Below are 21,890 nucleotides of genomic sequence, written 5' to 3' on the forward strand. Positions count from 1 at the left end.
GCAGAGATTTATGCATTATGAATCGACTTTTATATCAAGTAGATTCATGTAATAAGTGTACAAGCAGTAAATCACAAATCTAAACTAACGAGACCATTCCCAACCAGCTCATTAACAATATCACATTCCTTCTTTAACACGAACATCAACAAACACCTCGAAGATGAAAGCAAAAAAGTCAAAGGAAATGCTGATTTGTGGAAACCGAGAGTAATCTAGCTCCATCTTTGTGAAGACATCGCAGTCTTTTGTATAAGACAATTATATCTGAGCAATTCTAGCGTAAAAACGTATTTCAAGGAGAAACGACGCGGCGTGGTTTTAATTGGGCGCGTAATGACGAGATACCGAATAAGGGCCGATTTTTCAATCCTTGGAAAAAACTTATTCGTCGAATAATGTATAAAACCACCATTTTAAAAACGTATTCTAATTGCCCGTATTTGACAGTTTACGTGACATTTTAATATTATCGTGTAATACTTTATTGGACGGATAAGTTTTATCCAAGCATTGAAAAATCGGCCCTGAATTATAGAAATGGGAAAATCAATTGAGGTTGTATGTAATCGAATAAATTTTGATGAGCACTTTTTTCCCAGATTTGTAACTTTTAAGAGGGGGCATAAAGCAAAATAACCAATCTTCTATTAGATGATACGTGTAATATTCAAGACCAAATCTAAAAAATAAAATATATATCAAACTAGATGATATTTTCAACGATTCTGTTCAATCAAAAACATAAAATATTAAAATTGACTCGATAAAAAAAAATCACCAAGTTAGCTCTAATTTTCACACTTTTACGTTTTCTACTTGACATGGTAATACTTATTATGATTTTTTTTTCATAAACAATTATATTAAAACATTTGCAAGATATTTGTCAGAGCATTTTGTGTAATTACTTTTAGTTTTGGTTTTATCTGCGATAAACCACTTTTATCGTGACAAAACCAAACGTTTATCTCGAGAAAAAAAGAACGCCACTAACTACTTAACTACGTACTAATTTTGATTCATAATAATAACACAATACGTAGAAACGAGCCGAAACACATTAATTAATTGTTATTAAGTACCAGGCATAGCAATTCATTAAACCAACGTTGAATTGCCAGTATATGCAAACAATGTACAAATATTTGATATATTATAGCAAACAATAATTTGCAAATTGTATGAAAAAAAGACAATTCACGTAAAAAATTAAATACCGAACATGAAAGCAGATTCACAAAAAAAATCATATTCAATATAAACTTCAAAAATACACGTATCATTTAAAGAAACATATTCTAATAACATACACGAAAATCAAATCATTCGTCGTATAATTACGTTAAAGAAAAAAACATTTTATCCACATCAAATAAACGGAATGAGACATTTCTCCTGACGTGGATTTTGTTCGAATTTTAATAACAGTACGTTACGTATTTCCACATTGGTTACGCAAATCCTCAAACATTAAATGTAATATGTTTTGGCCGGTTTTCTGCATAACTTGTTGGGATGGGTGTAACAAAGGCAAGCCAATTCTATCCGCCTGACGCAGCTCCGTTGACGTTCTGGCATGTCTATAGTCCCTTTTGTGATCGTGATTCTTTTGATTTTATGAAAATAACGCAAGATTAAGTATAAAATCCCGTAAAGATTATCCAGTCTTATGTATATATTTGGCATCATCATCATCCACGTATTCACTACAGGCACGCGATTATAAGGTTATTGAATATTTTTAAAAAGAACGCAGGTTATTAGAAAAACGTAAAGTTGACTAAACGTTAGTTAAGGTAACTTAACCAGTCTTATGAGTTTAGAACGAATGGGTAGTAGACATTACATTTCATGAATATTTAACGACAAATGATTATAGCGCACAAATACTAAAAATGTAATTACTGACAGAACAAAACGTGTATAATTTGCATAATTGCGGATTAACAGGCTATTAGTAACATAGTACATTGCAATAATTAATGAAATATTAGTTCAATAGAAATTATATAACGACGACATTTTCATTACTAGGAAATAATATGTGAAAATAAAATTATAACGTTTAGCAAAAGTGTTTGAGCTTTAAGTCGCCTTAATCTCGTTCTTAAATAAAATAATATTAATTCAGCTACAACATTTACAAAAAGACAAATTTTCTAGACAGAGTCAGGTTACTGTTAGAAAATGTAAAGCAGAACAGGCAAAGAGAATCTCAAAGATTCTTGTCACGCGCCTGAAAATTTGGTCTAGTACCGTTATATCCTTTAGAGAAAAATGACTTTTATTTGCCTGTATTTGTTTGAAATATTCTATTTCAGAACGTATTTTCAATAGGCAAATCGTGTTCCTCTGTAGAGGTGAGACAGATGTATTTTATTGGTGTTAAAGATTTACCTTTTTAATAATAATAATTATTAAAAAGGTAAAGATTTATCTTTAAGATTTTCGAAATACATCATACAATGAACATGAAACCCATACAACACGAATAAATATTAAAATAAATATTACACAGTACACGTAATCCAATTCTAAGATACGGAATACAAGATTGTTGAAAATGCTTTTCTGTGGAAATATTATATTTTCTAATAAATAATATATTTGTGAGTGTAATGTTATCAAATTATGAAACAAATCACCTCCTATATAAAAATTATAAAACTGGGATCACGGATCTGAATGCACTTACAAAGTGAGGTTTGCAAATAATATCTACATAGAGCTAAATTTAAGCATAAAAACTTTAATTAAACATTCATCTTTTTTAAAACATTAAAACCCCGCCTAACTCCAAATATTCCGTTTAGAACTTCCATAGAATACAATATTATTTCTATAGAATTAGAAATAATATTACTGTAATAAGCGTAATAACTGAAATAAGCGCGACTAATTAACTAAGCAGAAAAATACAGAAGTAGAGTTCAAAACAAACAATACGATTTAAAATAACATTAATGGAATGGAAAACGGAAAACATTTTAAGGAAATTATAAAACATTCTAAAAACCAAATGAAGCTTAAAATAACGTGCAATAAAACTAAAACACATTCCATGTCATCAACTACGCAATAAATTTCATACAATTATTATAAGAGTTGCAAAGTAATTACTTACGAGTGCAAGCCTTTGGCTCGTCGCTCTTATCCCCACAATCGTCTTCCCCGTTGCAGTATTTATCTAAAGATATACACTGGCCCGTATCACAAAGTAATTCACTGAGTCTACACGGATTCGCAACTCCTATATTTCTAGTAAACTTTCTGCCCGCGTTCATTTTTGATATTGTCTCCGCACTATCCTCGAAATCGTCACTTAAATCTTGCGGACTACACAGTTTGAGCGATAGCAACACTATTATGAATAATATAGTTCTGTTATTTAGGACATCGTAGAAGTACTTTAGGAAATGCATTGTTGGATGCGATTTATTCTTTGTCACAACATCGCGATTGCTGTCCGTTTGAAGAGTACCTGGAATGAAAGAAAAATCATATTTAATTATATAAACGTTTAGTTGTATGCTATTAATTTAAATTAAGCTAAACAACGCCTATGTTTAAGTCTTATATTAAATCCGAAACAAACTTTAGAAAAAAATACCTTTCTATAAAAACAGTAGCGTAACAAAACAGATTAAAAACAATTTAAAAGCGTATTTAAGATAGTTATTCACTCGTTGTGCCTTTAGGAACGTGTGAAAACTGACATCAAAAAACGCTGCAGGATCTCATCTGTAGACAGAATGGAATTTTTCATAAACCTGTAATGAAACTTGCTCTTCATCAAACAGGAAAAAAAGGCTTTTGAAATATAGCTGGTGTGAAAATTAAGCGCGTGAAATTTATTTACAGGAAAACTCACGAGCATTATTTGTATTACTTCTATGTTTTATTTATTGTTTCGTGTTTGCAATGTTATTATATGTTTTATTTTTATCGAAATTAGGAACATATTTGATGTTTTAATATGTGTTGTGTTTGATATTGTATTTTTCCAATAAAATTGGCGATAGGTACTTTAATATTAAATTGTCGACTTATTGTTGAATAGAATAAAATATAAAGTTTAACAACTTAGAAAATATCACAAAATAATTAGCAAATTATGACCACTTATTACCCCGCCTCCAAAACACCAAAATACTACGCAACATCGAATTTCCAAAGCACTCTGACAATAGGAAACTAAAATTCGAAATAGAAGGCACACGAGCAATTAATCCAAATTAATCAGTCAGCTCGATACGTTGTGAAATTGGCTCGTTTAAAATTAACTTTTCCATTAGCTGTGTTTCATTTCCAATAGGTTCTGTATCGCGGTCCGACTTATGTAGGCTTATGGAGAATTAACAAAATTGTATTTATTATAATCTCTCTTTGACAGTACTCGGTACGATTATTTTAGCTATGAATTATATTTTAATGTGAATTTTAATTTATCAACGATATAATGTGACAAATAAATGAAAATGGCCGAGCCTAGGCGGCGTAATAGCCAAACAATAAGGGCGCTTGTGCACTACAAGGAATTTTACTGTCCGGCATTCCGATTTTTTACGGTCCGGTTTGGCATGAAAAAACCGATGAATTGCTTGTGCACCTGTCCGTCTTTACTCGGATCAGTGCGGTACAGTTCAAGGAAGTATGGCGGTATAATGCTATCATAAATAAAAATTTTCGCATTTTACAAGAAACGATTAAAAATATAGAAGGTGAAATATTATATTACTTCGTTATAATAAAAAGTAAAGTTCCGTAAGAGATTTAAAATGCGTGTTTCACTTATTTATTTTAATCGGTGACGAGGAGCTAAATCTATTCCCACTGGAACTTTAACTTACCAACACTTACTTAGATAATAAATAATAATTATAGGTCAATGCTTGGTCAATGTATATAAAATAACAATACCGACTTCTCAAATCTCATTGCCAGCTAAAAGAAAGTAAAACAAGAGCTTGCTTTCAATTGGCATATGCAATAAAAAGAGTAAAATCCAAGCAAGTGGGCACTCGAAAACAATTATACCTACAGCGACTCGTAAACTCAAAAAACCATCCGGAATAGGGAAAAGTAAAATGTCGGACAGTAAAATTACGTATAGTGCACAAGCTAGTATTTAGATTAATTGCGTGCCATACCGGACCGTAATTAATCATTATCATTAATCATTAATCTATATACTAGCTTGTCCACTATACGTAATTTTACTGTCCGACATTTTACTTTTCCCTATTCCGGATGGTTTTTTGTGTCTACGAGTCGCTGTAGCTATAATTGTTTTCGAATGCCCACTTGCTTGGATTTTACTGTTTTTACTGCATATGCCAATTGAAAGCAAGCTCTTGTTTTACTTTCTTTTAGTTGGCAATGAGATTTGAGAAGTCGGTATTGTTATTTTATATACATTGACCAAGCATTGACCTATAATTATTATCTAAGTAAGTGTTGGTAAGTTAAAGTTCAAGTGGGAATAGCTTTAGCTCCTCGTCACCGATTAAAATAAATAAGTGAAACACGCATTTTAAATCTCTTACGGAACTTTACTTTTTATTATAACGAAATAATATAATATTTCACCTTCTATATTTTTTACTCGTTTCTTGTAAAATGCAAAAACAATCATTTATGATAGTATTATACCGCCAAACTTCCTTGAACTGTACCGCACTGATCCGAGTAAAGACGGACAGGTGCACAAGCAATTCATCGGTTTTTTCATGCCACACCGGACCGTAAAAAATCGGAATGCCGGACAGTAAAATTTCTTGTAGTGCACAAGCGCCCTAAGCCCTAAATCTGCTAGAGAGCATGTTGTACCTCGTAAAGGATATTAATTACAACATTAATATGATACCTAAGATACCAAAGCATGTGCGATGGTGTACTTTAGCTTTGATATAATCTTTCAATCCAAACGCCTTGCTAGCTGCCACTCATAAAATTTAAATTCTCGTGAAAAATAGAGTCTTATGAAATTATAATCATGTATTTTAAGTACATTTTTTGCAGTCAAAGTTTTCTCTAAAGCAACTATTAAATTAGCTTACGTCTGTAAAAATGGATTTATACTGCAGGTAATATCTATGATACATTAAGCACATGTTTAACGTTAAAAAGAAAAGATAGTACCTTTTACAAAATATTTTATTAAATATAAATTTACAAGTGTAGGTTCTGTAGATCATTCGTGAGTAACAGTTAGACAACTTATTTCAGTTTTTAAATTAACCAATCAAGTTCATGTCTATACAAAGACCTTTATTTATTTTGAAATTTCCACACGATGAATCTAAAATATTTCGCTAAAACGTATCAGCTCATTGGCTTGTACAAAATTATAGTCATTATTTTGTCTGGCCTTAACAGAGTCTTGAATGGAACAGAATTAGACTAGAAGTCAATGAGCACAAACAATATGTTGTATAATGAATACGATTCTTTATACAATTTGCTCTTTTGTTAATGTGAAGGAACTTTACAGAGTACCTACAATAATTTTCGCCACAACTTTCGTTATACAATTTTACGTTCATAAATGATCGTATTTAAATAATATCCACATACTGCTATATGCTACTACACATTTTATATCGGATACATCATTAGTGAATAAACGAATTCCACGAAAAACATGAAGATTCTGCAAATACAATTCCCTCGTTTTATTTGCAAAAAGGTTTTTTTCTCTCAATAAAAATTTAAAACTTCACTCAATTTTAATATGTTTACGTTATCAGCAACTTGAAAAAACGTATAAGTAAAACAAACAAAGTTGAGGTATGTTTTCATTAGTCAATAAATAATTTACTTTACTAATCTATACTAATAATATTATAAAGCATCTATACTAAAAATATTATTGTTTGTTTGTTTGAACGCACTAATCTCAAGAACTACTGGTCCGATTTGAAAAATTCTTTCGGTGTTAGATAGCCTATTTATCGAGGAAGGCTATAGGCTATATATCATTACGCTAAGACCAACAGAAGCGGAGCTACGCGGGTGAAACCGCGGAGCGCAGCTAGTATTATATATTTCAAAAGTAATACGCTATCCATTCCAGTACTCAATCACAGTGCTAATCTAGGAGTTAACTCAGCAATAAATCAAACCTGTACAATATAAATCAAGCAACCAAATGCGTATATTAAATTTCTTTATCTATACGCAATCTGGTTTCAGGTGTGCTTTATATGACGTGAACACATGTTGGCAAGGGCAGAATGAATTGTCCCACTCACGAAGGGTCGATCGCACCATATTGTTTATGTTTGCCTAGCAAGCATTACTGGGCTGGATTTGTTAGTTCATGCCGGTATTTTATAGCGTCGTGTGAGCACTCGCTAGCGTTGGCTAATTACGTGACGGGCAAAGATTTACTTAGCTTACGTTACGCAAACGAGTTAATATTATATGTGACAGGGATGTATAACAGGGATCTCGGCTCGGCTTGGTCTGGGATATCAATATATGCCAGACCAAGCCAATTTATCCCAATGGATAAAGGTATTGAATGTGGTGTGGTACAACGAGCTGCTAAAATAAACACACAGAGATGATTAAAATATGTTCAGCTAATTATGAACAGTTGCAAATGAACACATTAAAACAATAAGATGTAAGAATTTTATGATACCACATTATTTTTTTCAGGTACTGCTCAGATTAATTATTATTTTATATTTAATAATTGTTGTAAAGGGGAAGTATAATAAATAACGCAAAAGCACACCTACTTTAATTATATTATAACACTAATATATTAGTAAGCTTCGAAACATAAACCTACTCCAATAAAGTAGCCCATAATGAAACTTTAATAATTCCCCTGCCCTCGTATAGTGGGAATAAATTACTTGTTCCCGTTAATTGAAACCATTCGATAGAATTAAATATTTATAAACAGCCTATCAGACGACTTAACAATTCGGAAATCGCCGCAACTACGACACAGCAACATGCAAATGACCGTAAAAGCGAATTTGTGTTTCCGAATCTGAAATGCTTACAAAGGGTTTAAATTTGCAATTCTATCATAAAGCGCTGCAGATACGTCGCATGCCGAGTTTTGGCAGATTTTTGCGTGGTAATTTATTTATTTTTTGTTTCTGATACGTTCGCCGAAAAGGGAAGGCTATTTATGCGTCATTTTATTAATATCTGGTAATGTGGTGTTGAGAGCTGTGTGTGTCGTTTGAACTCGATCGTTAGCATTAAATGATTATTCAATTAAAAGATTAACCGTATTCAAATAGACTGAAAGTAGCGACAAAATTGTATGCTTCTTTTTAACGCAAATCATAAGTTCAAATTTTTGTTTACATTCTCTATTTTTTGTATGACCGCCTTTTTGTAGCATGTTTTAAAAGTTGACGTTTCTTTTTGTAATATTTAGTTCAAAGCAGCCCTTTACCTACATAATATACTTTTAGCTGATGCAAGTTTTCATACTTTTTGGCTACATTTATGAACAGGGGATCGTTAAGAGCTGTTAGTTATGTTCTGGATTAATTACCGCGGCACAATTTTAATTTTAAGCTGCCGTTTTTGGAACGTTGCCTGGGTTTAATGAACGATGCTAATAACGGGCAATTCTATGGTAATAGTTTGTTCGCGATTGTGTTTAATACGTTTTTCTATTAGTTTAAATATCTCCTAGTTACTTAGTGTTAAATACTGTAAAACGGGCAACGTTACGTCCACGACCAATCACAATCAATATCTATATCGTTTAGGATTCTGCGGCGTTAATCTATACTTATAATAAATCTGTAGAGAGGCCAATTCTGTACATGAAATATATTTAAAAAAAAACTATGAAGGGGTGATAAGGGATCGCTACTGATGCCAAAAATGCAATCAGTAAAATTTTTGTCTGTCTGTCTGTCTGTCTGTCTGTCTGTATATTCGCTATAGAAACAGAAACTACACGACGGATTTTAACCAAATTTGGCACAATTATTCTTCATACTCCTGGGCAGGTTATAGTAAAAGAATCATGTAAATCGGTGTAGAAACACCAAAGTTATACATGAAATACGCTATAAGTCATCGCGCGTGAATACAGAATCATGCCATAAGGATTATTATTTTTTGTGTATCAGTTGCCGCGTTCGACGCGCTTCGCGGCGGGAGCTATAAAAAGGCGGCGGGTCTGCACCCGTTTCGCGTTGTCACGGCATCACGTGTGAACGGCTGAACCGATTTCGATAATTCTTTTCTATTATATTCCTTGAAGTACGAGGATGGTTCTTATGTAGAGAAAACGTAAATATGTTCCACGGGCGATGCCGGGGCGGACCGCTAGTTTTTAAATATAATCTTGTGCGTTATATTTTGTACGCTGGAGTCAGCATAACAGGCATAACATCATAAAAATCATAATGTAGTCGTTTGTAGCGATAAATATTGTTTTTTTTTTTCTAGTAAAAAGCCATGTAAAGCTTCCTAAGTCCATATTACAAATTTAGAATAAACAAAAAAAGTAAGTAATTTGCTAGACAGTGATATATTAACGACTAAATAAACGGTGATAATGATCGAAAAAACGTCGAAATGGTTGACAGGGACACGCTGTAACAAATGAACTTTGTTTCGAAAAAACTGTATATTTCCTTCAGATTTATCATTCCTAATTTCGTTCGAATTTACTTTTCATATATTTGCCTTAATGGTTAAACAAAGTTAATTTGTTTTCCATGCTACTACTATGACTATTCAAACAATATATTTTAATAATAATTCATGTGTCCTGTATTCCAATGTATACCTACTGACAATGATTCATAATAACCTAAATTGAATTAATAAAATATTTGAGTATATTGAGGGTACAATGTACCTACACGTAACATGAAGAGAATAAGTACCCACTTGGATTACCGACTAAAATCTTATTTCAATGAACACTATAAATACAATGCAATATCTTTTGCCAGCGTAACCTCATTCCAACAGATATCAACCCAAATGAAAGTTTATTAAGAATTTCATTACCGCTGAAAAACATATTTTAGTAACGAGCATCCTAGGTTTCTTTACACATTTTTGTTTGCGCAAAATGAAAAATTATGCCCGTCGCGAACCAGGCGTTGCTTGATTTTTCCGCTGTCAGAGAACAAAGGAAGCGGACTTACATAGCATTGTTTTAAAATTGTGAAAAACAATACTGCTAGGCGTAACGTTGGATAATATCCTTTGTAGCATTCCATAGAAAGCAACGGAATTGCAGCGTAGTTTCATATAATGAAACGACATAAATATCCCCTCAAGTAATATTGTCCTGAGAGCTGCATTCAATGAAAATATTGAACGTGTTTATTGTTATACACTGAATTGAATCTACTCTATGTACAATGCTTATTTGCGTATACTTTACAAACGAAAGTAGAAGACTGAAATAACAATTGGAATACACAAATATGTTTTGCTCGTGTTTGTAAATTATTTTATTGATTTCGCGTCGATTTCTATGTGATATAAGAAATCGTTTCGAATGATGTTTTCTTTTGTTAGAGCAAGACAATTACGATGTTTTTCATGTGCTCGAATGGAAAATGGAATTGGAATGAGAATGTGCTACATAATATTTAATGAGGTGGAATTAGTTCGTGAATCTTCGCCTTCATTATACCGCATTATATCACACCAAAAAGTATTAGAATGAAATCGTTACATTGAATGTATTAATTTTAATCCATTCAATAATAATTTCATTAGTAGGAAAAATAAACCTACTTAAAATTAACTTTAAACATAACTGTTAAAATTTAAATACCTACTAATTAACTACAATGTGTACTTACTACTTAGTATTCCTACTGTACTTTGTTCCAAAACACGTAATGCAATTGCAAGACACATACGTTACACTATGTACATCTAATCTATTATATAAAATTCTCGTGTCACAATGTTAGTTACCATACTCCTCCGAAACGGCTGGACCGATTTTTATGAAATTTTCTGTGCATATCGGGTAGGTCTGAGGATCGGCCAACATCTATTTTTCACACCTCTAAGTGATAAGAGTAAGGCAGAACAACGTTTGCCGGGACAGCTAGTAATTGATAAGATTTCATCTTTAATACCTACCACATTGAAAAAAACAATCAAGTCAGAACTATTTATCAACAAACAAACAAATACGAAAGCCATAGCACACATAACAAATGCCGTACATAAATCGAGTCAAGCAATTACGTCTAGTAGTGGCCATTTCTAAGTATTCCTAGACAATTAATTATATCCTCTTATACAGCGACGAAGAGCCGTCCGTATATTAATGTTGAGTATTATTCAAAGGGACCACGGATGAAACTTTCGCATAAAACATTCTTGGGCATTATTCGTCTTGCCTAGCAACTGGTTAAACAGCTTGACTTTCGCTGTACTTATGTGCTTTGAAATGAATTAAGAGCGTTGTGTTATTGAGCTGTCTCTAAACATTTTTTAAATGTCTTGTAATAGGAGTAATATTTTTAAAATACTGCAAAACTTATTTTCATATTTTTGTAATACCTATTACTTACTTGTAAAAAAAATAATAAATTCTATGGGGTATTTTGTACCAGTTATTCTTGTAGATAAATGTTAACATATGAGGTCTAAGCAAAGCATTTCACTATGTTTATGGAATCTACCAAATTTTATCTACATCGTTCATGGCGTTTTATTTTCAAGTAGTAACCTACGTGTACCTAACAATTTATAAACAGACGCGACGTCGAAATACAATAACCAATTTTCCGCTTCATCATCATGACTACGCCAAATGTTCAAAAATCGATGCTTAACACAAAAGCGAAAAGGTACGTGCTCAATAAAAGGCTCTGCATCCTTCAACGGCCCTAAACCGCAATATCGATTGGGGAAATCTAAAATTACATTGTGCGAGGTAAGTGGCAATTCACTCCCTTACAGAAGGAAGGCAGCTTAAACTTTCTTCGTTATTCCAGTCCCAGTGGTATTGGCATGCAAATTTCCTAAATGCCCCAGAGTCCGGCCGCCAACTGTGAGTAAACTGAGGGCTATCAACCGTCACGAGTTAAATCCCGTCTGCACTGCAATCTAGGCAAATGACTTGATGACTCTTGTGAGGGATTTCCTCAATCCCAAGTTAATCTATGCAAAAATAGCGTTGCAATGTAGATTCTATACAATGCAAAGTCTTGTGAAGAATGTGCTATAGAAATATCAAGAATTGAATAGGGCTTTTCGTAAAGAGGCAGCGAATTCCTTAAAATGGGAAGGTTACTTAGTTCATTTATTGAGTCATCAAAGTGATAAGATTACCTCAAACAGAAACATAGACGGCTTTAATATATTCAGAAGTAGTATTCTCTTGTAGCCCTTGTAGGTGCAAAAGATAAAAATAAACTATTAAAAAATATAAAAAAGATAAAAACATAATATGGATGTGATGGTGTGGATGGCCAAGACTATTTCTTGTGGAAAATTTTTCTAATAATAGTCTTACAATGCATCTGCAATAGAAATTCCATATAAAGTAAATCGTTGACCTAATAGAGTTCAATCACATAACAGACTTATATACATACTAGAGGTCCGCCCTGGCTTCGCCCGTGGTACATATTTCGCAATAAAAGGTAGCCTATGTCCTTTCTCGGGTATCAAAATATCTCCATACCAAATTTCATGCAAATTGATTCAGTAGTTGAGGCGTGATTGAGTAACAGACAGACAGACAGAGTTACTTTCGTATAATATTAGTATGGATTATCTGTCGATGATTTCCTTGAACACATAACATACCTATCTATTAATAAAATCACGTTTACCTTTTCTTATAGAATTACACAGAAACAAGCACTATTTTCTCATATAAAACAAAATCGTAACATAACGAGCAATTATTATAGTTATGAGAAAAATATTAACAACGTTTGTGATAAAGACAAAAATGACATTATGTAGAATAAAATACAGAGAATATTATTGTCTTTCTATGAAATATAGAGTTCGTGACATTCCTGTTTGTATTTTCCTGAATTCACCCAATATTTCCCTTAAAAAGTTTCCTCTTCTTATCCTTCAGTATTTTTGTGGTACTCTTACAAATTTAAAAAATATCGTTTTATTAAGCTTGTCTTGTATAATAATTTAATCTCTACAATTGTATACGAACGATTCCATATACATTTAAATATATAATATAAATACTAAATATTGTATATGATGAAATAACTATTGAACATAATTATTATATAAAAAGTTAATAAAACTAGCACAAAACAGATAGAAATAATTCAAACAAATAGAAAATTCATGACATGTACAAAAATTAACGAACCCATTTACCAAACTCCAACATAAAAATTTGCATAGGTATTTAAAAAATGTGCTTCAGCTATTTTTGCTAACTGTACAAGTCTGATACACAATGCCAACAATGCTTAGCTGTCACTATTAAAAAAAAGCTATGTACATTGTACATATTTGTGTACATATTTCAATGCACAAAAATATAGAACAAAATTGCAACTGCCACCTATTGGACCCTCTTCACAATGGGCAGTGTTGGACCAACAAATGCTCATAGAACTTTGCCACCATTAGGGTGCTATTCCACCAGAGATTTGCGAAGATGCATAACGAGGGTTGTCTTTGTAAAGAACCAATAGTATATTCAAACGCTAAATGAAGCGAGTTACAGCTTGACAATATATAATGACGGCCGATCACAGACATTTAGGCCCTTTATCTACACTATCCTGTTGGCCACCGCTTGCCCAATACTGCCCATTGTGAAGAGGGCTCATAATAGTATTTCAATGCACAAAAACAAAACAGCGACTCTACCTATAATTTAAATCTCTATTGCCTTAAATAAAGTTGGCATTATACACAATAAAGTTTGAAATCACTGACGAGGATATAAAATGTACAATGTTTCAAACTGCTATAACTTTATTATGGGCTCTTTGTCGCCCAATCATGTGCTCACTGGAATCAAAATTATTCGAGCGTTAGAGGAAAACTTATAGCACTCCTTGAGGAATTCTTTCATAAATATTATTAAGATACTTTTTTGTCAAATCGATATTTAGATATTTTCTGTGATGTCTCAAATCGAAAAAGGAAAACAAGAATTATTTGATCTTTCAATGCATGGCTTGTTTTTAATGAACGTTTTTAGTTGTTGTGAGATTGTGAATACTTCTTGTTTGATCTAAAATGTGTGTAGAAATTTAACATTAATTTAACATTAATATAACAAACTGTTAAGTTATAGAAACATACATTTTAACATCAATCTAAAATAAGTACTAAATGTATCATGTTCTAATTATTATTGAAATATGTCACGTTGTACAATTCCTCTTCCTATAAATCACATAAACCAAACCCTATAAAAACGCTTTATATATTGTACACTAATGGCTCAAACATCTATTAAATTCAGTTCCCTTCCCTATAAATAATTCCATAACAATGCTAAGTACAATATCCCAAATCAAGTAGTTTGAATTCGTTCCATAAATATCCTTGAAACGACTCGATATCGAAATAAACATCGCGATTCCGCATATGTTGGCCACGCGTCACTTATTTCCCACAATATTGTGTTTTGGCGGCCATCATTGTGCTTTCAAGCATTTGTTTCCTTACAGACGCAGTTAGGAATATTTATTGGACGAAGTTGTGGCGTGACGCCGCTTTTTACTCGATTGTACCAATTTTTGTATCGTCTCATACTTTCGTGATATATAAGTGCAATAAAAGTTTTAACAGCAATTCCAATTCACTTTACGATACGTAATATGTTTTATTATTTTTCAAATATATTGCTGAATAAAAGTAATCACTCAGAGCGCTCTAGGGCCTTTCATCCTGGATATAAAAATGAATAGATTTTTGCCGAATAAAACATATGCGTTATTTATATTGGTAACATTTCGGTCAGATACGCGACAATCACTCGGACAACATAAAAATAAAAAAAAATATTTTCAACGAGTTTCGGTGGTCTCGGTCATACATTTTTAAAATTAAAGTTATTTATTTTTTATAATTCATTAAAAGAAAAAATGTTTGCTTCCAATAACATTTAAAAGCCAGCACCAACCTGACATAATTGAATTTTAAAAAAAGACCATAAAACTTAAGCAAGTACGATTTAAAACATGCCAATTCAAAAACCCTTTAAAACAAAAGTAATTTTTCGTACTATCCAACGCCTGTCGCAGAACAAAAACTAGACCACTCATATTGTGAGCACAGTCTCTGAAAAGCTGAAAACAATAGTTCCGCGTACACTTTACATGTTTTGTGTTACGACGTGTGTAAAAACATACGCTACCCTTTAAACTAGTACACTCTTCATTAACATAAGCTCCTTTTGCGTAAGGCACCTCGAAAATAAATAGTTTGACGAGCATTTCCTAATCCCAGTGGCATGCGAAAACATCGTCATGTTACATTAAATATTAAATGAGTTTTACCGTAAGTTGAGTCAGAAATACGATTACGCTGGTAATGTATGTTATTTTAATTAGACTTTAGAGACATAAAACATTAATTATGCATCATATAGGTACTTGAATAAATATATTATAATATCGCTAATCTGACTTTCTCACATAAAGGCATAATTAAAGATCCCTTAAAATAAATATACCGCATAAAAAATATCGTAAGTGGCACTGCAGCGTCTCTCGCTAAAATCCCGTCTGGCTGTCTGATAAGCCGTATATATCGCCTCTAATCTTTCCGCCTTTGTTTTAGAAAACCTTCTTACTCCGTGTCTAGGAACATTATCTCTATCAATACTGCAGGACTGTTAGGAAAACATTTCGGCTTATAATATATAGTGAGTCTAAGGATATCCTGTTACGTTGAGAAAATATATTGTAGAATTTTGTAATATCCTCAAGAGGATTGGGAGGAAAACACATTAAAATTCATACGTACTAAGTATTGATATACTTACAAACTTGTAGAAAACTACGTGATGAAACAATATTTATAATTTTGTGACCAACCAATTCACTAACAGACTAATATTATAAATGTTAACTCATAAAAACTAAGTAAGAATTTTGAATATTATTTCGTAATCTTCTTCATATTTTGAAATATACAACATGAGAGACGAAAGCTTTGATAGTAGCTTTGTTAGTTTATAAGAATGTATGGAATAGCTAAGCTCAAATAGTGCGCCTATTTATCATTTTTAGAAGCATCATTTATTGCGCTATATTCTTTGTTTTATATTTTTGTTTCTATCCGCGATGTAAACCTGAATTGAGCCAAGTTCTACAAATATAATACTATAATTTTAAAATGTTCCCATCGTACTTTATAAATAAAAGCAAACATCAGATTGCCAAATAGCACGACAATAAACTAAATACTTGCTGAAACAAAGTCTTCAGTATCATTTGTACAGTTAGTGTAATCCAGTTAAAACCGGTACAAGGTAAATGAACCTAATACAGGCGCTATTTCACGTAGATAATTGCGCGGCTAAAATGGCGCGTGGCTTACAGCGAATTCGACAATAGCAACAGAACTTTAGGCAATAAATATAGTACACAAAATTCGTATCACAAAGTTGAGTAGAGAACAAAGTTTTGCGTTTTTACTAGTATAGATGATACCAATATATTAGTGTATAGTCAAGGTAAATGAAGCTAATACAGGCGCTATTTCACGTAGATAATTGCGCGTGGCTTATAGCGAATTCGACAGTAGCCACAGAACTTTAGGCAATAAAAAATAGTACACAAAATTTGTATGACAAAGTTGTGGATCAAAGTTTTAAGTTTTTGGTAGTATCACTGATAGATACCAATATATTATTAGTGTATAGGCAAGATAGAACGTAATACAGGCGCTACTTCACGTAAATGAATTCGACAACACCCACAGAATCACAAAGTTGTCGATCAAAGTTTTACGTTTTTGGTAGTATCACTGATAGGTACCAATATATTATTAGTGTATAGGCAAGGTAGAACGTAATACAGGCGCTACTTCACGTAAATGAATTCGACAACACCCACAGAATCACAAAGTTGTGGATCAAAGTTTTACGTTTTTGGTAGTATCACTGATAGGTACCAATATATTATTAGTGTATAGGCAAGGTAGAACGTAATACAGGCGCTACTTCACGTAAATGAATTCGACAACACCCACAGAATCACAAAGTTGTGGATCAAAGTTTTACGTTTTTGGTAGTATCACTGATAGATACCAATATATTATTAGTGTATAGGCAAGATAGAACGTAATACAGGCGCTACTTCACGTAAATGAATTCGACATCACCCACAGAATCACAAAGTTGTCGATCAAAGTTTTACGTTTTTGGTAGTATCACTGATAGGTACCAATATATTATTAGTGTATAGGCAAGGTAGAACGTAATACAGGCGCTACTTCACGTAAATGAATTCGACAACACCCACAGAATCACAAAGTTGTGGATCAAAGTTTTACGTTTTTGGTAGTATCACTGATAGGTACCAATATATTATTAGTGTATAGGCAAGGTAGAACGTAATACAGGCGCTACTTCACGTAAATGAATTCGACAACACCCACAGAATCACAAAGTTGTGGATCAAAATTTTACGTTTTTAGTAGTATAAATGTTACCGGTAATGGATGATGCAATATACTGTAATGGGACTATAAATAAATCAATTAGTTAATGGAAGTTTCGAATACAGAATTATGGTTTCAGGATAGAGGATTATATTTACTGTTTACAGTGAAAATAGTTGGGTTTTAATCAATGGTTAAAAATTTAATTCCTATAATTTAACAAGAAATATTCAACCTTCATTATTCAACAAATTATTGATTCTAGGATCATAGATGTTCTGAAAAAGGAATCCTCGTGGAATTGTCACACTTAACTCAATATGTGATACCATATGCACGGTGCATTAACATCAAACGAGCGAATGCTTACCCCACTATGGCAAATTCTGTTAGTGTAAATAGACGTAGAGCATTATTTCATTGTTAGTAGTGTGTTCGAAAAGATTCTATACAATGTTCTAATACTGAACAACACTAAAATATACGAGTTTTCGTTTACACTAAAAGATCACGAAAAATGCTCTTGCACTAATAGACTAAATGTATATGCTAAATCGAAAAAAAATTGTACTAGTTTTTTGGGTATTATTTCAAATGACATTGGACTTCCTAATCTTCTTCGTATTTTGAAATATATAACATGAGACTTCATAAGTCTTTACTGTTTACAGTGAAAATAGCTCTAGCTCTATGTTCGTTTCATGTAAATACACCGTTATAATGTATCTTGAATACTTTTGTTTCTAGCATCTTAACGAATAAACGAAGCTTGATCATAATATCAAAATCATAATAATATCTTCTGCGAATGGATTCGCAGTAAAATATCTCAAACGTCGAGCCGCCGAATCACATGTCAATAAATACAAATTATTAACGTCCGTCCAATCCATAAAGTACTTATCTATTTCGGTATAAATAACCCACACAACGATTTAATACCACAATTCAAACCCAGCTAAATAGATTCGCTGTGAATATTGAATTCCTATTGCTAACACTACATTGAAAACTATTTGGCATAACTTTAACCTCTAGGGACATTAGAACATTGTAAACGAACGTTTGTGAAAATTAATTCGCTTATTTATAAAGAACATTAAATTTGCATTTATTCATAGTTCAATGTAAAATAAATTATTGTTAACAGTGAAATGGAATCAAAAATAAGCTCTACGACTAAATTACAATATCTAAAATTTCCATCTTACGAGAAAAACGCGTGCGCGTAAATGTGTGCGCTTCACTTCACTTCAAAAAGAGATTATTTATTAAAAATAGATGATTTATTTTATTTTGGTAATATCCTATATTACTATGGTATATTTTATATTACTTATACGGTTATACCAATTTAAATAGTGTCTATATTTAAAGAAAAACATCAATTCAAACTAATGCAATTAGAACAGATGTCCATATAAAAATAACCCCGTAACGAAGCGTCAACCTGCTTCACCCTAATCCATGTTTCGAATTTAAAAATCAATACTCCACAAATTACAATTCAAATACACCACGCTTTCAAAGTTCTAATAGAGTTTTCTATACATGCGTCCCTAATTCATAGCGTTTGATGAGTGTTTTGATTATAAAGGGTGGGTGGGTGTATTCAGTCCTGCCCCACGGTCAGTTGGCGATAATGATCACCCTTTACACCCCACATACTCTTTAGCTTATTTGTTATATAAATTAATGAGCTGAGAAATCTGTATGGAACGTGGCTTTTATGGAAGATTTTGGTCGGTTTGATAGCCTTTGTGTTTTGATTTTCTTGCAAAAAGGATTTTTCTTAGTACTTTCAGCCACCGTGAGGAATAAACTTCTATAATTCGTTTGTTTTGTACCTAATATTAATAAGTAAACATAATAAACAATTATAATATCATTCCTTACTTTTTTCACATTAAGAAGTTTTTGGTTGTTTTTAACCGACTTCAAAAAAAAGGAGGAGGTTATCAATTCGGCCGGTATGTTTTTTTTTTTTTATGTATGTACACCGATTACTCCGTGGTTTCTGAACCGATTTACGTGATTCTTTTTTTGTTCGATGCGGGATGGTGTCGAATTGGTCCCATAAAAATTTTATTCGGATAGGCCCAGTAGTTTTTATTTTATGAGCATTTTTGTCTGTATTTGTAAATGTTGCAAGTGCAAGTTTGAAGTCGGTTGTTTTTAACGCAGTTATTGACTTGTCTTGAATTTATTGAATTTGCACATTTTTACAATATAGGTAGTTAGGCAACTTATCGAACATTAAAATTACTTCTTAAAATAAAACATCACTCGAATTTACCAAAAGAAAAAAAATACCTAGTACATAATTATACATGTAAATGTATCTTAAATAAGTCGAAAGATTTTATGTTAATTTATAAAAACAAATAATTTAACCCTTCCTATGCAAATTTCGTACGAAATTACGATGTAAACAGGATCCGAGTTGGATACAGATGTATAAAACCTAATAAAACATGCTAAATTGAATTACGCGTCTGAATTATTAACTTTAACATGCGTACATCTACAAAGTGAGTTTTGAATAAAAAATACACGAAGTCTTTTTACTTCTGGCCTATCGACACTTCGCAAATTTTATTTTAATTTAAGTGTGATTAAGTACTGCTACATAACCTTTTTAAACAGTTTTTTTGTCTATATTTTCACATGGGTTAAGTCACTATCAATATGTTTAAAACGTTCCGATTTTAACAGTACATTTGCAGAATCTGTCCTCACTGGGATCGGGAATTGTCATTCAAGAAAGAGAAGAAGAAGACTTTAACAATATCGCTCGATTTCATATTCCATATGAAATAATTTACAACATTCTAAGATTCTTCTAAAACTAACACAAGAAAGATCAAGAAAAACTGAACAAACATAAGAAAACTGTCATCAAATGAATAATAAAAGAGCACGCAAACATAGAATACACAACTTTTCTATAGTCAAATGAATACAAACCTAAATAGTGTAAAACGGAGAATAAAAGATCGTATTTATCAAGCTATTTTGGCGTCTTCCATTGTTATGAGTTTCCTACCTGTCTGTTGGATGTCATATTATTTGGAGTGTAAAAAATAAGGCACAAAAATGCTTCATTATAAGAGAAGGGAGTTGCGACACGTTTTCTCGATTAATCAACAAACTAGACGTACCTTCCTTGAGTATATTGCGAATGTAAATGTCTGGTTGTGTAAATAGGTATAACGAATTGGTGTTCATTTTTAAAATGTAACAATCAGTTTTAAAAGCATTAACAAAATAATAAAGGAAATTATAGATAAAGTTTCGTTTCATTTCGATTTTTTCATTATTGTACTACATCAAGGTTTTATTGAACTGAATATACATAAAACACAATTATTATTTAGTGTTAATTATATCTTGACATCCATAATTTATGAAAGAGAAAGCAAAATAAATTCTAATCGTACCACCTTTAATCAACCCCATTAACAATGCCGATCTTATAAACGAACCGCAGAGCGCGATAAAAAGCACGATGCTATTAAATTTTTCCGCTCGAGTAAAAAATTACGTAGACAGGTGACGTAGGTAAAAATAGACAAGTCGAAATTGTTTTACGTCCCGAGGAATATTCGGCCTGAGGGCATATTTGACGGTGTCTCATAAACATTCCCTATCCCGTATAAAAATTCATAAGGGTGCTCTTATCTGCCCAGGTATAAACGCTAAAAATGTCGCTGCTTTTTCTTTGCCACTCGTTATGAGCTGCGGTTTCTGCTGTCCCGTTTATTTCGTTAAATCTCAAACTTCACGTCACAATTTTTTTATGTTAAATAATAATAATTAAAAAACTAAGTATAAGATCGAAGATTTAAGGAAGCCTCTCTCGGTTACATTGCATAAACGCGATAACACACAAGTATAATAACGAAATAATTATCGTCGATGAAAATAAAATATTAAATTAAAATATCAGTATGATTAACAATACTAGGAAGTGGCATTCACGTTAAGAAAAACATACAAAAACCATAAAACAAACGGAACCTTCAAAGTTATAAATTCGTGATAATCACGCGAGACGAAAACGCAAAGAAATTGCTGTAACAAAATTTATAACTGTCATTATCAAAGGTCGATCTTAACAACGACTTTAAGAACATGCTGAATTCCTTTTTGATTTCTGATTTAGCTTTAGTATAATTTATAAGGCCCTATAATTTCGCCTTGAAAATTTCGATGACGAGGAGGTCGAAGGACATTCGACCTTCTTGAGTGGGACTTTTGTTCTTTAACCATCAGCACAATTTTACTTTAAGATTTGTTAA

At 32.2% G+C, this 21,890-nt stretch overlaps 1 protein-coding gene across 1 annotated transcript in view; it reads right to left on the reverse strand.

Moving 5' to 3' along the window:
* LOC149483279 (uncharacterized) overlaps window positions 1-21,890 on the reverse strand; it is a 63,285-nt gene that overhangs the window by 25,351 nt on the left and 16,044 nt on the right. Inside the window, exon 2 of the mRNA XM_089702227.1 lies at window positions 3,128-3,484. Coding sequence (XP_089558353.1) covers window positions 3,128-3,425 — 298 coding nt within the window. The 5' untranslated portion in view covers window positions 3,426-3,484. The remainder of the gene's footprint in view (window positions 1-3,127; window positions 3,485-21,890) is intronic.

This window comes from Colias philodice, chromosome 13 (genome assembly GCF_061535455.1).
Source record: "Colias philodice isolate Cphi_HAF_F1 chromosome 13, ilColPhil1 Martin Lab GWU primary, whole genome shotgun sequence".
NCBI lineage: Eukaryota > Metazoa > Arthropoda > Insecta > Lepidoptera > Pieridae > Colias > Colias philodice.